Consider the following 22985-nt stretch of genomic DNA (forward strand, 5'->3'; position numbering starts at 1 on the left):
ACGGGAGTAACTCTTATCAGGGTTGCAATGTTTGTCTCACTATCACAGTCAGTGTCATACATTTAAGCTCAATGGCCCACACAAGAGTAAATGAAAGCTGATTCCACACACGTTGGATAATGCACTATCAATGCACTTTAGCTATCGTTTGGAAATGGATTTTTTGTTTCACACTCGAAAAATTCAGTTCCAAATGATCTCTAAAGAGAATTGGAAGTGCCTTATCCAACGTGTGAGGAATCAGCTAATGTCTCTTTCTCTCTTCCAGGTGGGTGAGATTCCATGGAGGTGAGCATCCCTGATTTGGGTGGGTGCTCAGACCCCCCCCCCCATGAACAACAATCCAACAGCAAGAGCCTGTGTGTTTCTACACAGCCCCTTGACACCGGCGTGCTTGCCTCATGACACCTGGTTGCTGTGACATTTATTTCAACAGATCTTTCTTTGTGCCGCTGCTACCGCCAGGTCAGATGCAAGCGGGATTTAAAAACACACACACACTTTTTGTGTGTGTTTGGGGGGGGGGAGGATGGAGAGCTTGACATCCTTTTCTTTAAAATAAAACCCTCTCCCTTCGACACAACCCTCGGTTCTTCAAGTTTCTACTTTTTTTTCACCAGCCCTGCTCCTGACACGCATTCATGTACAAGTGAATTATTTCCCACCACAGGGACAGCCTTGCTCACAGCTGCTGTTAAAGGCATGGGAGCAGCAGCTAGTCAAATATTTGACACGTGCACCATCACTGTGAGCAGAACCACAAGTGACAAAAGGCACAGATTGGACACTTGTCAGCTTCCCTCAAGTTTTGATGGGAAATGCAGGCAGCTTGGTGGAATGTTGGACAAGTGACAGTTGAAAAGTCCATTGGACAGCAGTCAGAGAGCCAAGCTGCAAGACCAGGACGCCTACATTTCCCATCAAAACTTGAGGGAAGCTGACTAGTGTCCAATCTGTGCCTTTTGTCACTTGTGGTTCTGCTCTGAGTTGAACACGGGATGCCAGGAAAACTGGTTCAAACTGGGTATGTCAAGATGATCTAGTCAGACTGAAAACTATCAGTGAAAGAGATGAGACGGCACTTTCAGCCAGAAGGGAGGGACAGTAAAAAAAAAAGGAACATTCTCGACACCCCCACTTGGTGGCGGTACAGACCAGCTCTGCATTCAGGTCTTGGCAGAGAGGAGGAGACCTGGAAACGTTTCGAGATTATTGGCAGCCGTCTGGCCTCTCCAATGTCCTTTGCGAACACGGACTCTCGTTATCAAAAAGAGATGGTTAACCCCCGGTCTGCTTCTCGGGGCAGGGGTCCCAAAAGCAGAATCCCCAAATGTTGCAGTTCCCTTTGAAGACCCTCAGGCTGCGTTCAGTCTCTCCCTTCATCCCATCTGATCCTGCAAAAGCATCTTTACTGGAGCGGTCTGTATGTGCTTTAGAATGCCACATTCTCTGATCCCGGATTCTCAGGGGGCTGTTGGTTCAGAGCAGGTCCGTAGTGAGAATTCAGACTCACAGCTCTTAAGTTCTTCACTCCCATTCCTCCTAATGATCATATCCTGAAAGACCCCCCACCCCCACCCCTGGCTTGATGCTGTGTCACACAAGGTTGTGGTATCCTTGGAAGTGAGGACACCCTTCTATTTTCCTCTGATCTCTAATTCATATAAACCACAGACCAGGGGTGTGTGTGGGGGGGGGGGGGACACATGGATTTGCTGCTGCTTCAGCCTGCAGGCAAGTGCATCACAGCAGAGATCAGGGTTCTACTCTCATCTTCTCCTTGATAAGCTAACTTTATAGGTGCGGGGGCTTTTCCCATGGGGAAACATTTGACCGTGGAGGTCCCCTTTCATGGAAGTATAACAACAACAACAACAACAACAACAACATTTAATTTACATGCCGCCCTTCAGGATAACTTAACATCCACTCTGAATGGTTTACAAAGTATGCTATCATTATCCCCACAACAAACACCCTGTGAGGTGGGTGGGGCTGAGAGAGCTCTGAAAGAGCTGTGACTGACCCAAGGTCACCCAGCTGGCTTCAAGTGGAGGAGTGGGGAATCAAACCTGGCTCTCCAGATTAGAGTCCTGCTGCTCTTAACCATTACACCAAACCGGCTTCAGGAAGAGTTTTACCGTCTCATCTACTGTCAGGGTGAACTGAGGCTGACATTGTAGGGTGATTCCATACATGTTGCTCTTGAGAGTCACAGTACAACAAGCCTATTCCTCATAGACTAGCTGAGATTGTGCTTGACTCCATGTGCTTGCGGTTTGCAAGGAACTGAATGGAGAGCCCCAACACCTACAAACACACTTTACTGTAGCGCCCCCCCCGTTTCCCTTTCACACTCATCATGCCCCTCTCCCATCTAGTAAGTGGGCTCTGACCCTGCCTTGCCTCTGTCTTGCCCACTAAGCAGCACAAGCAGAATTCAAACCTTGGCTCAGCATCCTCTTTCTACCCATCTCTGATGGTCCAAGATTCACCTCCAATGCTCATCAATTACTTAACATCTCCAAATATCCACATGGCCCTTCCAAATTACTCAGCAACAGTCATTTAGACACAGACTCTCTGACTGTTTTTGCTGACCTGAGCTGACCCGGAGTGCACCAGGGGTGGGGGGACACCACATATTTGAAAGTCCCCCCCCATTTCCTCCATATCCCCAGAATACAACAAACTAGCCTGTCAAGGTGAAGGCTAGGTGACGGGTGCTTTCAAACAAGCAATTCTCAACAAACATTGCAAGATGGTCCACTGATTCGCTCTGAATCCTTTCTGACGGTTAGCACTGGCTCTGAATTGCAAGCCCAGGGATGAAACAGGCATCACAAAATGACCACAACAATGCTGATTTGGCCTAGAAAGATGACACTGTCAACAGAAGGGCAGTACCTGCCTCGGCAGACCTCCTCAAAAGTCCAGGGGCATTGCAAAGCCAGAAAGGGAGGCAAAGCAGGCAATGGATGGAGGTGAACGTGGACGCAAGCCACTGGGATTGCAGATTCCAACTGTCATGCAGTCCCCCATTTGTTGCCATGGAACCTGTTCAGGGATCCATACTTGAGATCAGCAGGTGGAACCCTCCTTCAAAAACCCACATCATCAGAGATGTGGCTGATGAGGACCTACAAGGGGAGGGGGCATCCCATCACCTGTCCCCCTAAGCTGCGCCCCCCCCTTCACCAGTACCATTCTTACAGGCCTTTGGGGAGCACATTTCTTTATCCTGGAAGACCTCTGCATGAAGTCCATGGCTGTACAGGGATGCTCTTGTTTTCCCTGGGATCTCAGCGGGGGCAGTTTTACGATGTTTTATCGGATCGCATTTTACAGCTTCAGCAATGCTCTGCTGTGTTGAGTCTCTCTAAAGGCAGAATGGGGGCATGTGCATGAACTAAATGAAAAGAAAATGCTAATGTGTGTCAGAGAGAGAGCAAGAGAGCAAGAGAGACTGTCCATCTCCTTACCCTCCAAAGTCTTTGTACCAGCCCTAGACATCCTGGGGCCACCTCCATGAGCAGAAAAACTGTGCTAGTGGGGGATAGCATGTGAGAAACCCATTAGGAAGCGAACAATCTGGAGGGGATTAAAACTCTGCTGTGAAATGAAGAGGACAGAAGGTGCAGGGATGGCTGGAGGAGGGTGGAAGACAGGGGGTCTGATTTTTTTTAAAAAAGAGAACTTCATGCTTTTTACTGCAGCTTCTAAACCCCCTCTATCTCCACCCCCAATAAAAACAGGCAGCGCCAGCATGAAAAGCTGCTACCTTGGATTCCTCTCCCCCACCCCGGTAGCTTCTTAGCTTCAACAGCTGTTGCATTCAAGCAAAGCTTCCTGTCCCGGTGCCAACAACTCCGTCCCCCGGGACAGCAGCTGGGAGCGGAGAAAAGAGGGATCGCCCTGGACCAGAGCCGAGCCTGCAGCGTTTCTTTGATCCCGCCAGAGGGGAGACAATGGGGGCCTTCTTTAGCGAGGGGCTCGGAGTTCCAGCAGACCCTGCATGGGAGCTGGGGGTCCCCTCGGCTGGGCAAGGATCCGTTCCAATGGCGGCTAGACCTCAGCAGGTTCCACCTGCCACTGCAGGCAGCTGGAGAGTACACACCAGTGAAGGATGCAGAGAGAGAGACAGAGAGACAGAGAGACAGAGAGAAAGTTTCTGGCTCTTCCCACGAGGCTCGAAATGAGTTGCAACATCCCAGTGCCAAAGACCAAATTGTGCTGTATGTGCAGTGCAACACTGGGCAGCTCTCAATGGTGTGCAAAAGGAGGCTTTGGGGAGGAGAAACATCAAGTGAGTTTCTAGTCCTTGTAGCTGACAGCCTTGGTTTGGCACACACAGAATCCTGCTTTTCATCTTAGGATTTCATAGACAAGGCACAGGTATTGCATGTACTGTGGACACAGCTGCACCCCGATCTTTTAAAAGCACTAATCCATGAAGGGAAATCGGAGTCTTAGCCTGAAGACTCAGGTGCCATTCTTCCCTGACCCCCAAAATTAGATTGCTAGTTCTAGTATGGTGCAGACAGAACCATTTGGAGCAGTATTTGCTGAAAGGTTGAAAAACCAGTACCAGGAGAAAACTATGTGGGAAGAGAATGAGTGGTTGAGGGGTGATGAAGAGACATCTATTTCTCAGCCCAGCAAATGGTCCCTCAGTTCTGAAATCGCACAGTACACAACTTCTGTGGTAACTCAGCACCCAGTGCTCAAGGGAATTCAATTTTCCAAACCGCTCTATAGCTGGCCCCAGCAACCGAAAACCAATTCTCTTGTTTGTACATGTGGATACATTTTGAGATGTAAGGGACTTTACATCTGTTGTGCCTGGGCTTTCAAATGACAGAGAACAGCTCCAGGCTACCAAGGGTTGCCAGATCCCTCTATCTTCCCGGTGGGAGGGTTGTGACCTGGCACTTACCTTTCGCTGGCCAGCTTTGAATCCTCGCACGCGCACTGGCAAGTGTGCGGTGTTGTCACTTCTTTAAGTGACGTCATCGTGCCAGCTGCGGGAATGCTCCTGTGCTCTGCACGGTTCATATTCGGCTGGTTTGGGGGCTAAATTGGCCCTAATGGAGTGCGGGGATGCTCCCACGGCCAGCATGACGTGTGGGAGCGCACGCGCCCAGTGTGTGCTCCTGAGGTGCTTACTGGTGGTGGGCAAGCTATGCGAGTTTGCCCCCTTCTGCCAATCACTGGGCAATCAGTGGATGAGGAGGCAAATCCCCACCCCCGGTGGGCACCTGTGAACCCTAACTACCTCTTTTCTATTCCAGATACAATGAAGTTGTGAGAATGCAGAAATTAGCTCGAAGTTCTCATTTCTCCCACTGCTACGGCCCATCGGCACCAACAGCTGCAAGGCACAAATCCTGGAGATGGGTTTGAGGAGCTGAACTAGCCACCGCCTCCCAGGTCTGCTAAAGACAGGATTCTGCATCAGCTGGACGGAAGTGAGGTTTGGCAGGATGCTGGACTGGACCAGTGGCTTCCAAAGACCCAGCTTGTCCCTTCATCTTGCAACGAAGGCCTCTCTAGAAGGAAGCTGCGTTTCCCCCTTTGCAGCGCGGATTTGTGCCGGAGGGGGAAGGCAAAAGAGTGCTGGTGTGCAAGATGTGCCTGCTTGTGCTGGAAACCACTGGAAACTAACCCAGAGGTTCAGCAGCTGCCGCTGGCATTTCAGACCTTGACGGGTATTGGGACAGATGCCAGATGGGTCTTAAGAGTTAATCTTTCTGCTAGGTCAGCTATTGCTTGTCAGTCAATAGCTTGGGGGGGAGGAGATGGGGGGGGACCCTGCTTCCAGAAGCCTGTGTTAGAAAGGGACATTGAGAAAACTGCACCGAACATAAAACCAGGCAAATATTGCCCTTGAACTGGGAGGTGTGGTTCTTCCACCTGCAATTTTCTTATTTCATCATCTTGTCTAGAAATGTGCTCCTTTCCTCCATCCCAAAGGCTTGGGAACAAACAAGCAAGACCATTTACATTTTAAAATGGCGTTGCAGTTGGAGGGCATTCACACGGCACCCTCTCCCTCCCGGGCTGCAGCCTCTGAATCCAAGAATCCTTCTGCCACTTATTTGGGGGAATCTCTCTCTCTTTTTTCTTGCTTAACCCCTCCCCCAAAACCATTCTGGTTAAAGCAGTTGATTATTCATCAGCTAGTCTGGTTGATCAACTGTCTGCATTTTAACCAACATTCCATGCTTTGATTACAGCCAAGTTCAACTTCTGCCATACGCACTACGTGGTGTTGCTTGCAGTGGAGGGTGCAGGAATCATTTTTTACTTGTTTCTAAGAGCTAAACTACAAGAGATGAATTACATGAGGATGCCCACATGAAGGGGGTCGCAATGTTAGCCAGGAAGCTGAGCTTTAAAAGTGATCAGAAGGCGTGGTCAATTCCCCCTCTCTAGAGAGCCAGCAAAGATGGCTCCCCAGAGGGTTTGCTAATTTCCTCTTTGCCTCCCGAAGGCACAGTTTCACTCCCTTCTAGGAGGCGAAGAGGAAATAAACAAACCCTCTTGAGGAGTGATCTTTGCTGGCTCTGTAGAGAGGAGAAATTGGCAAAGCCTTCTGATAGGTCTTTTAAAACTTGGCTTCCTGGCTAACATTGTGAATCCCTTCATGTGAGCATCCTCGTGTAATTCATCATCATTGAGACTCCCTTCATGTGCAAGTTAGGGTTGCCAGGTCCACGTTGGGAAATTCCAGGAGATTTGGGGGGGCGGAGCATGAAGAAGGTGGGTTTGGGGAAGGCAGGGGCCTCAGTGGGGTATAATGCCATAGAGTTCACCCTTCAGAGCAGCCATTTTCTCCAGGGGAACTAATCTCTGCTGCCTGGAGATCAGTTGTAATTCCGGGAGATCTCCAGCTATCACCTGGAGGCTGGCAACCCTAGTGCACATCCTTGTTCAATTCATTTCTTGTAGCTTAGCTCTAAGAGCTCTCTGCTACTGCCCTTGTGCTTCTGGACACAATTCAAAGTGTTGGGGATTCCCTCTTATATAGCTCCAGAGTCTGGGGATGGGTTGCCCAAAGGACCACCATCTCTCACCTATACCACTTATCATCACGTTATGAGCCTGGCCCTAGTGAGGCCTAGGAGCTCTGGGGAAGCCTACACTAAAGTGACTGCACAGCCTGCATTTCCCAGGTTCTCTTTGGCCCCTGTGATTGGGTAAGAGGGGATTCTGAGGGAAAAATTACACCAATAGGAAAGTAGGAGGCTGGTGCCTGAAAGAAGGGATAAAAGGCCTCACCACAGTGGGAGGGGGTTCATTCCTAGGGAGCAGAGCTGAGGAGAGGCTGCTGCAGATGGAGGGATCCCTCATCCAGAAGGGGTGAGTGAGTTGGAAGCCAGTCGCCAGGAGACAGTTAAAAACAATCCAGTTAGACACATTAGGGTGTTATAGTTTTGTTTGTTCACCAGCCTTTACTACTCTCTTTACTTTACAAAGTTTTGAACACCAGTTGCTAATAAGCCTTTTTAATAAAGTTCTTTATTATTCTGCCTGGGTCCTGACAGCTCATTCGGTCACATAATAAATCAATCCTACTGGGAAAAAGTAAACGGAAGGGGTCTGTTGGGTGCTCTGGGCCCTTTGGAGGAAACTTGTACCAGAGTGGTGGCAGCCTATAGAGAGCTTCTCTGGGCCTCAGCCAGCTGTGACATATCAGAAGCCTGATTCTGTCCCCCCCCCCCCCATCATTGCCCCAATGGGCATGTCCCAGAGACAAAATCGTCGTGCACTCGTTCTGGAATCTCCGAGCCACTGAAGCTCACCTAGCGACAGACTTCTAATCTTTTCGTTACTAGGCAAAAATGTCTACATTCTTCAGACTTTTATGACCCCTTCACTTTTCCTGTGGTGTTTTTAGCTGTCCTCGTTTTATGCTTGGTCTCTTTTTATGCCACTGAGGGTTTTTTTAGAAGCTTTTATGCGGCGCTGGTTTTAGGATGCTTTTAAGATCACCACCCTAATTTTCATCCAGCGTCATTCTAATTGCCGCTATCTTTTATCCCACTGATGCTGCTTTTAAAATATATATTTTAATATAATTTTAAATAATGTTTTACTAGGCTGTAGCCGGCCATTTTGCCAGCCAATGGTGGCACATGCCTCCAGCGCAAGGAATCTGTCCCGTGATGCCAAAGTCGGCTTGTACGGAAGCAATGTACCGCCATTATCCAGGCAGAGCGGCAAGATGCAATGGGACCCTTTGGTTTTATCATGCTTAAAGCGGCAGATATTGATGTGGAAAGCTGAGGCAGGAACACTGACCATAAAATATTTAAAATAAAATAATAAACACACAAATATATAAAACCCATCTTCTCATGATCAAAGCCTCAGACTAGAAGGTTATGGATTGCAATGCAGGATGGTTGGATAAGCAAAAGTCATCCTTTATTAGAATTCTTTTTCATTGCTTGATAAACCAGAGCCAAAACCACATTTGGCTTAGCCAGAAGTGTACCTCTGTTTCTTTCAATTGGCATCTACTGATCGATCAACTAAACCTTCCGCACAATGTGGCTGACCATTAAAAACAGTTAATCCATAGCAGGCTGCCCTTGAACACATACAGGTGCATTTAAAAGTGCCTGGAAGAGTATGAAGATTGCCGATCATGTTTTAAACAACCAGATTGAGGGTTGTGCAGCAATGTGATAATTCAGGCCAAGTGCCTGAACACATGACTGCTGTTGACAAAATGTGCCGGACTTGAATGGCAGAGCTCCAGCTGAATCTGCATATGTGTAACCATGCATGAAGCTGCCCTGCGCATGCATGCGCTTCTGTGGCGCCACATGCTTTCTGAAGCGTGCTATCCTGCAGGGCAAGACACGTGTCCCAAGGAGGGCCCTCAGACACACATGAGATTGTCCTCAGAATCTCCTTTTGAGGTCCCACAAACCAGCTGTAATGAAGGGACATGTCCTGCTGCATGGATTCGCCTCAGTTGACAAATGTCCTGCAACGCAAGGGAAGCTATTACATGAACAGATTGGAGGAATAAAATATTAAACTTCCACTTATCCATCTTTTTAAAGTGCTGTAACTCTAACGGCAGCTTTCAGCCTTTGCTCAGAGCAAATCAGCGTGGAGACCGAGTCAGCCATGCATGCGCCGTCTCAGGGCAGTGAGATAATCTGTGAGGTGGAAGAGTATTGAGGAAAACAGCGGATGGGGATTCACACACACACAGGCACGTGGGATGGTGAGGTTCTCAGAAGACTCTCTCTGGCCTGAGGCAGTGTACAAATGATACTTTTGTTGTTTTTGGAACTTGGAAGGTACTATAAGGGAAAAACAAGTTTCCTGTGAAGTATATATTCAGGATTCCTTGAATTTCCATGGATTTGAGCCTCTCGTGTGTATATTTGAGAGTCCAGTAGCACCTTTAAGACTATCTGACGATGCATCTGATGAAGAGATCTGTGGTTCTCAAAAGCTTATGCTACAGTAAAGTTGGTTAGTCTTAATGGTGCTACTGGACTCTCTTCTATTTTGCCACTACAGACTAACACAGCTAACTCCTCTGGATCATGTGTATATTTGAATGTGGTGTAGTAGTTCAAATGTCAGACTAGGATCTGGGAAACTCAGGTATGAATCCCAGTCACAGATACTCAGCCTCACCCACCTCACAGAGTTGTTGTGATGGTAAAATGGAGGAGAGGAGAATAATGTTAGCCACTTTGGGTTTCCTCTGGAAAGAAAGATGGGGTAAGTAAATAACTATTTCCAGTTGCCGTTAAATATCTTAAATACACATCAAGTTTCAGAATATTATCACTGGAGTCAGGGTGGGTGGGGAGAATTTTTACTTGACATACAGGCTGTTGCACATCCAGGACGCATCTATGATTCATATCTGCATTACATTGTTTAGAGAGACGTCTCTGTTTCTCAAAGGACAAAAACGATGCGCCAGGAAGGCAACTATGGAAAACAGCATTCCTGCAATGCGCAACAATTCAGATCTGCAAAGGGCGGGGGGGGGGGGAGGGAATCGCATCTCTGCTCTGCCAGACAAGTGTCCTAAATGTGACACCGGTGTGTGAGTAGACAGTACTATGGGCATAAAACCACATTTCTAATACTAAATTGTTTTTGAAGCATTTCAAAAACCTGCAAAGCCTGTTTGATTAGAGCAAAGCAGAAGCAAAATGGGCTTGTGGTTCTTTCCCACAAACATCCTTGAATCACAGGGTCTGAATCATTGCACTCCACGCTCCGCCTCTGCCCAGGCTGGCTGCTCAGAGAGCTGCGCTGCATTTGCTCTGAGCCACTCTTGGGGAAGATTTTGTACTCTGCCAACGATGCCTAAATTGCCTGCAAGACCCAAACAAATACACCTGTAATAGCCTGGCGATGCTGGCTGAGCCCGCTCCATTGCTAAGCCTAATCGGCCCTCGGGGAGCGCCGGATAAACATATTCCGAGACCATGAATGATTAACAAGGATTTTACTTTGTGCATCCTGGCCTAACGAGGCAGTTGCTAATCCCTCCCAACTGGGCATCTCCTGGCGAATGCCCTGCTCCTCAGTCTCCTTGCTCCTCTCCCCCCCCTGCTCCTCCACTTCCCCTTTGCTCCCTGCTCCCCCCCCTTAAGGCATCGTGACCCTTTCCGGTGCTCTCTTTTGCTTTATATTTCACCACCATTTCCCCCCTGATTCGGACAGTCAACCGATCGAAGGGTTTTCAAATTGATTCATCATCTGCCTCTTAAACTGACAAATCCATTAACGAGCCGATTAAATGGAAAAAATAGATCTGCGTATCACTAAGACTCCAAAACGTAGGTGCTTTGCTGGGGATCGTATACAATTAAAGTTGCAGACCTAAGTGTCAATGCAAAGGAGGGGAATTTCTTAGATCTTACCCACTCCTTTTCTGTATTCTGTATTAAAAGGACATATCAGAATGGGGGAAAAAAACCAATCTAACCCGAAAGATAAATGCATCCTCTTAATTTCGAGCTGTCTGATTTAAATCTGCCCTCATGAATAGCTCTACCAATTAAAGTGATTACAGGCAACAGTCCTTAACACTAAGACCCAATTGCAGGGTCAGACCAGAAGAAAAGTCGGAGCAACCCACCTGGATACGAACAGATGCCCCCATTATTACTGCCCTAATTCTTGTACACCATCTGTTAGAATCTCTGTCTTTCTGCCACTGTCATCGCTTTTCCCAGAACATGGCCTTCGGAGGCAGACTGTTTCTGAACATGGAGGTTCCATTTAGTTATCACAGTTACACATGAGTAGCCATGTTGGTCTGCAGTAGATGAGCAAGGTTTGAGCCCAGTAGCTCCTTAAAGACCAACAAAAGTTTGTGGGATATATAAGCTTCTGGGAGTCGAGCACCCTTCACCAGATATGAGTAGGAATGGAAATCTCTGACTCTTTTTATCCCAGTCAGAAGGTGGATGTTGCAAAGAAGTATGTGGAGGTACAATGTGAAATGTTATTAGCTTGATTAGAACAACAGAGGAAATGCAGAAAATTAACATCTGTAGCCAGAGAGGAATCCTGTCTCTATTCAATTCTGGGGGTTCCATTGTTCTGAATCTGTGAATTAACTCAGTTTCAGCAATCTCATGTTGTAATCCTCCCTTGAAGTTTGAGGACTGCCATTATTAGGTCAGCAGTGGAAAATCCTGGAAGATTAAAATGTTCGCCCACTGGTTTTTGAGTGCTGTGATTTTTAATGTCAGATTTCTGTCCATGGCGATCATGCCTGCTTGGCTGAGAATGGACCTGTGTTCCCCTCTGACCTTGTCTAGCCCTGTTAGAGCCAGTGCAGTCTGGTGATTAAAATGTTGAACTGAGTTCTGGGAGATTCAGGTTCAACTTCCCACTCTACCACCAAAACTTGTCGGGCGATATCGTGCCATACACTCTCAGTCCAACCTACCTCACAGAGGGGTTGTTGTGACGCTGACATGGGAAATGCATGCCACCGTGAGTTCCTTAGAGGAAGGGGGTGGGATAAAAATGTACTAGATGGATAGATTTTAATTAAAGAGGTGATCGTAACAATGTGCAGCAGTGAATCCAGCGAGTTAATCTTACGTGGCAGTGTAACGTAGTCCTTGCCTCAACCTATTGCCAAACAGCTTGGGTCACTCCAGGCTTAAAGTATTAGGAGAAAGGCAGAAAAATGTTCTTCTCTCCATAACCTGAATCGTTCTGCAAAACAATCTCATGTTCTCCCTCACTTGTCCTTTTTAATATGCTCCCCCCCTCCTGAAAAACCTACTGCGCTGAAGTCACATTATTTGCTAGAAGGATTTGTCCAAGATTTAATCCCTTCCAGATCTGAGACTAGAACCCAGATGCCCTGGACCCTGGCCCGCCTTGCCTCCACGTCTTCTCCTGCTGATTGGAGCTTCCCAGAACATGTCCCAGAGGACTCCGCAGACAGCTGAGCACTTCATTAACCCTCAGCGGGAGATGCAAAGTGCCATCCTCTCTCCACCCACTTCATCTTTCCAATTCAAATAAGCCCCACAGGAGCTCTGCATCAGGGATCAGCTGCCAAGCGATATCCCCCCCCCAAAGGCCCCCAAGAGACCGCCTCTGCAAATCGATGTGTCCGACTTGAACAGCGGACAAACTGGTAGCTTCTTGAGGGGTGGGCTTCTCTCTGCCTAGTTGCAGAATGTCCCGAAGTTGATCAGAATTGGGGGCCACCTGAAAGTTCTGGATCCAGCTAGAGAGGCTGCAGTTCAGAGGTAGAGCATTATGCTTTGCATGAAAACAGTCACTGCTTCAACCCCTGATATATTCAGTTAACTGCTCTTATATACCACTTTTCTAGACAGATTAGTGCCCCATTCAGAGAAGTGAACAAAGTCAGTGCTCTCATTATTCACACAATACAGCTGGGGAGCTGGGCTGAGTGGCTTCCCCAAGGCCACCTGCTGGGCTCATGGCCGTAGAGGGATTCGAACCAGCAGAGTTCTGATTTACAGCACAACCACTTACCTGACACCATCTGATGGGCTCATGGCAGTGGAGGGATTCGAACAAGCAGAGTTCTGATTTACAGCCCAACCACTTACTCAAGGCCATCTGACGGGCTCACGGCAGTGGAGGGATTCGAACCAGCAGAGTTCTGATTTACAGCCCAACCACTTACCCGACGCCATCTGATGGGCTCACGGCAGTAGAGGGATCTGAACCAGTAGAGTGCTGATTCGCAGCTTAACCACTTAGTCACCGTGCTACAGCAGTTAAGAGGATCTCAGCAAGCAAATGTGGGGGAAGGACCTTCCTCTTCCTGAGAATCCTGGACAGCCCCTGCCAGTCAGAGGAGCTCATGGGATTTAGTGGTTATGGTGTGGGAGGAGCATCTGGGAGGTCTCCGTTCACATCACCACTCTGACATGAAGGCTTCCTTGGCCTGCTTGCCCGATATGCATGTATGTATATAAACAATCTGGGCCAGACACATGTGGCTTATTAGAGAAGCCTGAATTTCTGGCGATAAGGAATCCTCTTTCCCCTTCTTTTGCACCAAACATAAGACAAAATGGATGCTTCTCGATGGCACCAGAGAGAGATGTTCCTCCTCCTCTCCCAGCAGGGAGCCGGTCTTTTAAGACACCGATGTCTTAACTACAGCCATTAGCTTATTATTACTCTGGTGCAACATCCCTTCCTCTACCCTGCTGTGACAAATTCTGATGCCATTTCCCTCTGCTCCTATTAAATCAACATCTCGGAACTGGCACAACACAGTGGGTAAGGGGAATGTGCAGCGTTTCAAGGGGTCTCAGGTCCAAATCTCACTTTGCTACTAGGTGCCTCTATGCAAGCCCCTCACTCTTGGCTTCCCTGCCCCCCCCCACCATTCTGCACTGTGGACATAAAACCCCCAGCCTGCCTTCCTGCACTGATGTCAAACATTAAAACAAAATCATTAGTAGCACAGCACAGCGGCTAAGAGGATGAACTATGATTCAAGAGGTACCGGCTTCGAATTCTGAAAGCCATGACACACTCAGCTCCCCCCCTCCAAATACAGGCATAATAATACTGGCCCACCTTAACAGGGTTTTTTATAAGCATTGCAAGACTGAAAACGCTATAGAAAGGTTAAGTATCATTACTCGGGCCAGAACACATTGGGTTGGATCCAGCCGGCTTTTTTCACTCAATCGTGACTCAAAGGAGTTAGCCATGTTAGTCTGTAGTTGCAAAATAATAAAAGAGTCCAGTAGCATCTTTAAGACTAACCAACTTTATTGTAGCATAAGCTTTCGAGAACCACAGCTCTCTTTGTCAGAAGCATTCTGACGAAGAGAGCTTTTATCTGACAAAGAGAGCTGTGGATCTCGAAAGCTTATGCTACAGTAAAGTTGGTTAGTCTTAAAGGTGCTACTGGACTCTTTTACTATTTTTTAATCTTGACTAATTCACTTCCTTACTGCAGCCTCGCCCAACATGGCTTTGGTAAGTGCAGGTGCCATGAGCCTCTACCTATCTTTCTGGGACTTCCCTCTTTCCTTTTTCACCAGCCGAAAAGCTGCTTGGATCCAAACCAAGGTTTCCCTCCTGGAGAGGCTCCCTTCCTGAAGCCCCCACCATCTTCGGTCATCATTTCCTTCTACAGCTTTTGCAAAAGCGGTACATCATCACTAAACTCTTCCCTGGCTGTTGTGTGACCAGCTTCAGAGAGAGGCATGGAATGAGAGAGAAAGGCAGTTGGCTTAGCTGCTCCAGACCCCCACCCCCCAAATATCAAAAATAGACCAGCCCAAAGGCATCAAAAATGGCCAGTGGCACTTTTGGTGCAAGCACGTCACTTCTCTCCTTGCCTTCAGCATCCCCTGCCCCAACTCTCTCCAAACACAGGACAGCTTTATATGTTTTTGAACTAGATGCAGAAAGGAAAACAAGGGGAAGCAGAATGGAGCAGTATTTCAGAAAGCGCAAGAGAGGAGAAGCCCCCCGTGAAACAGAACAGAGCCTCCCCCCCCAACACGCTGGTTTCACCCCATGAAGAAGGAAAGGTCTTGGGGGACAGCAGCAGTTGGGCACCACTTCTCTAAGCTCCCACCCCACCTTCGGCAATCGCTCGTATCGTATTTCAATTCCTACCTGTGACATTGACTTCCACCTGGCCAGAGCGTGTGCCTATTGTGTTGGTGGCCTCGCAGACGTACGTTCCTGCCAGGCTGTAGGTGACGGGCCCTTTGAAGAACAGCGTGCTGTTTTGGACCTCCACATTTTCAGGGAGCGATCCGTTCAATCTGCCACCAGAGGGGGAAAAAAAAGTGGTTAAGCGAGAGTTGTTTTCTGAGGCTGGCCAGTTATATCTTAAGCAACCAGCAGTTCCTTTGGTGCCACCCCTTCTGCCAGAGAAGAGAATTAAGGATTTCTCATCCCAGCCTTCACTCCCTTTGAGCCCCAACATATGAGCATATGTTGACTTATGATGACCTTTGGTGGGGTTTTCGTGGCAAGAGACTAACAGCGGTGGTTTGCCATTGCCTGAGTCTGCAACCCTGGTTTTTGGTGGAGGTCTCACATCCAATTACTAATCAAAGCTGACCCTGCTTAACTTCTGAGATCTGACAAGATCAGGCTCCCCTGTGCTATCCAGGTCAGGGAAGGAGTCTTTTAGGGTTCCCAAGTCTTGCTTGGGAAATACCTGGAGATTTTGGGAGGGGGGGTGGAGCTTGGGAGGGCCCCCTTCTTTCCTCAAACAACAGGCACATCCTTATGGCTTGAAAGGTAGGGGGAAAAGTCTCAAGGAGAATTCTGCACTCTGAAAGTTGGAATTACGCAATCTGTGTTTATGTAAATGAAGGTATTTGCATAACACTGTGGTTTGCATAATTTATTCGGGTAAATCCTGGCCAAGAGCTAAGCAGATTGCTAAAATATTCCCAGCTGCGTAACACCTAGCTGAGCTTCTGGCTCCCTCATGTCTGCTAGCGCCTGGGTGTGGCCAGAGGTGGAAGCCAAAGGGCAAGAGCCAAGGGATCTTGGCTCGCAGCCTACAGCCCTTGTGCAAGCCATTCCAGGGGATGGAGAACCTGCTCAGGATATGGCCATGTATTTTTTTTCCGTTTTCTTTCCTTGTTTATTTAAATTGCATTTTGTTTGTTTAAATTGCTGTATATTTAAATTATATTTTGATGTTTTGTAAGCTCAGGAAGAATAGCGGGAGTAATAAATTGCCTAAACAAACAAACAAGAAATAAATCTCACTACAGAGAAACTGAAGCTCCCTAACCATGGCAAATCCTGTCTAGTTCTTCCCATTTCACTTTCCTGGCTATTGAGATGTAACTAGGTATGGCTCACACTCTTTCTCTTCCACTTTAGGAGATTAAAAAATTAGTTTTCTTAAAATTAAGAGGTTTACGGGATGCTGCACTGATGTGGGCTCTCCAGGAAAAAAAACCTGCTAATTTTTCTGGGGAAAAGTATGCCATACTTTGATGTGATTTTGCATGCTTACTTTCACTTAAATTTAGCCATCAAAATTAAAAGCGCCTCATGTTAATTTTACGTTTTAGTGGCAACAAATACTTGTATGGAAATATTTCATCTGGATGTAAATAAAGCATTATTAGATACTAGTAAAATCCTTGCAAGAATTTAAGGATAATTTAGCATGCGCTTCCCTTACATTTTAAAGTTAAGGGGGGGGGGAAACTAGAGGCCCTGGAATCTGTTGTCATGGTCATGTTAGCAGACCCCCGTAATGTGTGGTGGACCTGGCTGACCAATCATCTATTTCAACATAATTTAACTCTAGTCCAGAGAGGTTATTGGGACCAATCAACATTTGCCTGAAAGTTCCATATTAGATTGTCGGTTACAAACCGACGTTCCTTCCATCCAGTAAGAAGTTTATTCTCTCGCTGGGTGGAAGGGATGTTGTAACCAACAATCTAATTTGGATTTTGATTTGACCGGCACAGCCTATGAGGTTAATTCATAACTTGATTTTTATCTGCATTATTATATGCCGTTGTGGCTTTATAAATCAACACACCAAACATGTACACCATTCACACAATTCACACACACGAAAAGCATTCATTGCCACTCTGAAACTGTAAAGCCTGCCAAATGCTGTGTTGCCAGTGACATCCGTTCATTGTTGCTAATTTCATGAAACAATGACTCTTGAGAAAGGGAGAATTCCCCACAGAAAAATAAAGCACTGGGAAATTTCTTGCAGAAAATTTTCTGCCCCACACATCTCTGGCCGCAGCTGGTGCCAATTTCTACTCGATATCGTCACTGATAGAAGGCTCTTAATTTGCATTATGAATGTGCAATGTATTTGCCTAAACCATCAGTTCCAATGCTGTGTTGTAACAGATCAAGAGGCAAAGATAAGGGATATCCTGGAATAAAAGGGCAGCCGCTCATCGATGAAGCAGACTCAAAGTCTGTCGGAAACTTACGGACAAGAAAACAAGAAATCCTCAACACCCAGGAAGAGAATAGTTCCAGAGGAGTTAGCTGTCTTAGTCTGTAGTCAGGGCCGGCACCAGGATTTCTGGCACCTGAGGCATGGGGGCAGGGCAGCTTCAGGACTGCTCCTGCCCCCTCACAGATGCGCACACCTGGACTGTGGGGTGGCAGGAAGCTGGGTGGGAGGGCTGAGAGGCTGCCGGCCCAGCTAGGTATGGCGGGTGTCTGGGGAGGCACGTGTGCGTCCTCCCAGCCCTCCTGCTCCGTTGCTGCGTGCACTTCAGTAGATGACTGCCACACCAGGCCCGTGACTGTTGCTCCCAGCCAGGGGTGTGTATTGGCGGCAGCGGCAGCAGCGCGGGAGAGCTGGGAGCCTGCAGTAGCTGCAGGCCAGGCGTGGCAGGTGGCCGGGGCGGCGTGTGGGCAGCTTCCCATCCCTCCCGGTCAGCCTCCTGCACGCTGCTGTCACCAGCTCTGTGGTGGGTGCCCCTGCCCCCGGCGCCCCCTCCAGCACCTCAGCGCTGGAAGTGATCGCCGGGGTTGCCTCAATGGAGGCACCAGCCCTGTCTGTAGTTGCAAAATAGTAAAGAGTCCAGTAGCACCTTTAAGACTAACCAATTTTATTGTAGCATAAGCTTTCGAGAATCACGTTCTCTTCGTCAGATGCCTGATCAGGCATCTGACAAAGAGAACTGTGGTTCTCGAAAGCTTATGCTATAGTAAAGTTGGTTAGTCTTAAAGGTGCTACTGGACTCTTTACTATTTCTGGGAAAGAATGGCATAGCTCACTAATTCTTAGTCACTACTACAAGGTAGTCCAATTATTTAAGCTGAAACACATGAATATATATAAACACGATGGCACCTCCAGTACAAGGGATCTTTGGCAGCAAGACTGGAGACCTTTTCTCTGCCTGAGATCTTGCAATCTGCTGCCAGTCAAAGGAGACGCTGCTAGTCTAATGGATCGATGTTATGACTCAGTATAGGGCACCTTCGTAATTAAAATGTACAAAGCCATTTTCTACTTCCTTGAGAAAATGCACTCTCTGTAAGTCATTAATGGTAAATAACGGGAAATAATTCGCATTTCAGTTATGCCCATGAATAAGTGCATAAAAAAGTCTTTCTTTTGGCAACAGCTTAAAGATAATAGAAATCTTTGCAACTCAAGCCAAGCCACATCAATCCCCTCAATCAAGTGAATGCATTACTGAAGAAGAAAAGGGGAAATGTCCATGTATCACACTGGGCCATGGAAGGGAGGGTGTAACACCTAGTTCTGAAGCATAGAGATCATATCCACCACCATCCTTGCAAAAAAAGTCAACAAAAATCCACAGGAAAATAGAACAAATTTTGCAAAGCATGGGCACCTGGAAGAAAATCCTCACTCACCAGTTAAAAAGCCTGCACAATATCTTGCAATTATTATTACTGGAAACCTGAGAAAGTCTCAGCCAGGCCTCCTCCTTGGCTACTAAAGACCTGGTGGCATCTCCTAGTTCCAATCCACCATCACCAACTCTGCCTTGCCAGGCTCTTCCAGTTCTGGCTGCCCCTTCTAACATCCAGACACCACAGGCAATCCTCAGGTTGGTTTATGTACGGCAACCATTTCTGCACAAGCTGCAGGGCTTTTTTTCAGCTGGAATGCAGTGGAACGGAGTTCCGGAACCTCTTGAAAATGGTCACGCGGGACAAGAGGAACTATCACCTAACTACGATTGGTTCCAGTATAGACAGATTAGAGACTTATATAATTCGGACTCTGTAAAGGGAGGTATACGAATAGAGAATTCGGAACTAGAGCAGACCCTTCTTAAAGAAGATAAGAAAAGAATATCCAAGGTATACCAAGTACTGTTGAAGTGGTATACCGAGGATGAGATAGTTAAAACACAAATGGTGAAATGGGCTATAAACTTTAATAAAGAAATAACAATGGAGGCATGGGAATACTTGTGGAAAACTACAATGAAGACAACGACATGTATTAATATCAAAGAGAACATTTATAAAATGATCTATCGTTGGTACATGACACCAAAGAAGATTGCGCTAGGGAATTTGAATACTTCTAATAAATGCTGGAAATGTAAGAAGCATGAGGGCTCCCTCTATCATATGTGGTGGTCGTGTGAGGTAGCCAGGCAGTGCTGGGGGGAAATAATAAGAGAAATGAGTGAAATTTTACAATTTCAAATTAATAAGAACCCAGAACTCCTGCTACTGAACTTGGGAATGGAGGGAATTCCAGCCCAACACAGGACGTTGATATTTTATATGACAGCAGCAGCTAGACTATTGTATGCGCAAAAATGGAAAGTACAAGAAGTGCCAACTATTGAAGATTGGACTTACAAATTGCTGTATATGGCTGAAATGGACAAGATGACAAGAAAATTGAGAGATCTGGACTCAGGGCAGTTCAACACAGACTGGGAGAAGCTGAAACAATACCTGGAGAAGAAATGGGAGGTGGGAGGAAAACTGTGGCAGTTTGAGAACTACTGAAGTATTGAAGTAGAGGGGGGAGACTTTACCGGGGGGAGAAGAGATAAATGTGAATTAATAAGCAGTCAGATTAATAGATTGACATATATACAGATATATATAGGTTAACAAACAGAACATAGAGAAAATAATTAATTATAAGGACTAAATATAAGGAGCGATTAACTAACAATATTTTCTTTTTTTTCTGACAAGTTTTGTACCAAACTGAATGTCTGAAGATATAGATGGGTCAAATTGATTGACTACGTGAGGAGAGATATATAGAACTATTATAAAAAGATAGAATGAGTAATATATATAGAGAATAAGTCAAATTGTTTGATATAAACGAATGTATGATCTATATGGTTTATGATATATAGAAATACCTGAAATTGAAAAATTGGGATAAATTGTTTATCTAAGATGGAAACAAAGGCTTACAGTTTGGGCATATAATGTTAAAAATAGTTAAGGATGTACTGCTTAGAATAATGGAGAATATATATTTGTTTTAGATAGAGGAAGCTAATAAAAGTAAGGGAAAGGGGACAAAGGGTTGGAAAGCTGTTGGAAGTCAACAAAAAGGGGGGGGAAAGGGAGGGGGTTAGAGATGAAAAAATTGGGGAAAATTGAATGTAAATGTGGAAATAATGGAGTCTAACCCAATAAAAATTTTTCAAAAAAAAAAAAAAAAAGAAAATGGTCACGCGGCCGGTGGCCCCGCCCCCTGATCTCCAGACAGAGGGGAGTTGAGATTGCCCTCCGCGCCATGGTGCAATCTAAACTCCCCTCTGTCTGGAGATCCGGGGGCGGGGCCACCGGCCATGCGCTCATTTTCGCCGAGGGCGATTCAAACTTTTAAAAACCTCCTTTGTTCCAGCTGACCCAAAGTGACGTCATTGTGCAGTTCTGAGTTCCACCACTGAGTTCCACCACCTCTTTTCATAGAAAAAAAAGCCCCGACAAGCCGTAATTCCTGAGCAGAACCACGAGAAACGGGAGTCATTCAGCTGCTCCCATGGAACGATCCACGCACTTCACTCACACCACATTCAAGGGCACCTTTCCTGGCTCTCCCCCTCCCCCCACGGCCACTGCCCACTTGCCCTTGTACCAGATTGAACGGAGGTGAGAAATCATGCTACCAAGGGCTGGATTGGGCCTAGCAGTAAAATATGTGTTTTTTTGACATCTGGCAAAATTTTCCAGTGTCTGTACCAAGCCAGTGGGGTGAGAAGAGCAGAGACGTTCTGCTATCGTCTTTGTGAGGAAGGAGCAGAACGCTCCCTTCTTTCTGACCCAAGTCCTTGCTAATGGTTCTCCCTGAGCTGTGGTCCAGGTGAAACTGCTTGTCTAGGGTAGGGAGGCTGCCTTTCCTCCCACCTTCCCTTTTCTCTCTGCCCTTTCTTTACTCTCCCTCTCCTTCACCCTCCTCTACCTCCCTCCGCCTTTGCTGCTCAATCAAACCATCATAGACAAAGACCTCGATTCACCTGTGAATCTTGCAGGGAAAGAAGTCTGCAGAATTCAGAGGCCAGTATATTTTCTCTTCTGCCTGTTTCTTGTGGCTCCAGCCAAAGCGTCTTCCCTCCTCTTTAATGAGTTTGTCCCAGTTAACAGCCACAGGGCAAGTTTATGCAAGGACAGGGCTTACGGGAGGCGGGGGGGGGAAGACACGTGGGGGGGGGATGTGAACCTCCTTTGCTGCTTACAGAAGAGATCCAAAAGAGCCTGCAGTCCGTGCACAGGCTCCCAGATCCCTGGCGGGAAAGTGGGTGCTACTTCCCACGAAGCTGCTGAAATGGGTGTTCTGTGGTGGCTGAATGTAGAGTCAAATGAGTTCATCACACAGGGCTGTAAATATGAGGCTATGCTCAAGGGCATGGAAGGAGCATGACACACTGAGGCCAGCAGCGCCAGCACTGTGCAAATTGAGGCCTGGATCAGCTCCTGCCTTCATGAGCACCTACTCAGAATGTAGATCCAGAGGAATTAGCCATGTTAGTCTGTAGCAGCAAAATAGTAGAGTCCAGTAGCACCTTTAAGACTAACCAACTTTATAGTAGCATAAGCATTCGAGAGCCACAGCTCTCTTCGTCAGATGCATCTGACGGAGTTGGTTAGTCTTAAAGGTGCTACTGGACTCGTTACTATTTTACTTGGAATGTAAATTTTGGAGGGACGGTGTTTGGAAGGAAAGGCAGGGAGCCCCAGCCTGCAAGTGGCAGCATGATAGCAAGGAAAAAAAGAACTCTGTGCAAGCTCAGAGGAGTTCTTGTTCCTTCACCTTCTTCAAGAATGAACCCCAGTACTGGCTCAGAGAAAAGTGTTCCCTCCCTCACAAAACCCAATATATAGGACTTTTTTTTCAAAATTATGATTAATCCAAATGTCACAAAATAGCAAGCTTCTGAGTTCCCCAGGACTCTTCAACAGGCAGGACGTTCAATAAAAACAGGGGAAAATGCAAGAGAAAAGGTATTTCCAGATATAGCAGAGCTCCTAGCTTGCCATCTGAAGAGTCTAGGAACGAAATGCTGGATGCGCTGTGGACATAATTTGATGGGGAGGTACTGGGTGCAAAACAGGTTCCAAGATGCACAGCAGAGGATTCCAAGAAAGAAATGAAAGAAAAAAAATGCTGCTCTCTGAACAAGATTCAGTCTCTGTTCGGTGCTCACAGACAGGTCTTTGCTAGAGACTTGCAAGAAATCCTAAAATCACGAAGCAGAAATTGACAAGAGCTGGAGTACTCTCACTTCTGTTTCACAAATGCAGGCTAAGAGGCTCTCTCTCTCTCTCTCTTCGTATATAAAGACACTTGTACAGTCACTCACAGGGATATCAAAACAGCTCAGAGACTTCCACACGGCTTAGAAAGAAAAATCCGAGCGCACAGCTATCAAATCAGATATCCTCTTAAAGAGAAAAAACAACAACATCTGTACATTTCTTTCTTGAAACGGCAGACTTAAGGTATATTTTAAAACGGTTAAGGGGTTTCC

General features: G+C 46.8%; 1 protein-coding gene across 1 annotated transcript in view; it reads right to left on the minus strand.

The window, feature by feature from the left end:
* Positions 1-22985, minus strand: part of NECTIN1 (nectin cell adhesion molecule 1) — a 166060-nt gene that overhangs the window by 9252 nt on the left and 133823 nt on the right. Inside the window, exon 5 of the mRNA XM_054997446.1 lies at positions 15142-15293. Within this exon, the coding sequence (XP_054853421.1) occupies positions 15142-15293 (152 nt within the window). The remainder of the gene's footprint in view (positions 1-15141; positions 15294-22985) is intronic.

Source organism: Eublepharis macularius, chromosome 14 (assembly GCF_028583425.1).
Source record: "Eublepharis macularius isolate TG4126 chromosome 14, MPM_Emac_v1.0, whole genome shotgun sequence".
NCBI lineage: Eukaryota > Metazoa > Chordata > Lepidosauria > Squamata > Eublepharidae > Eublepharis > Eublepharis macularius.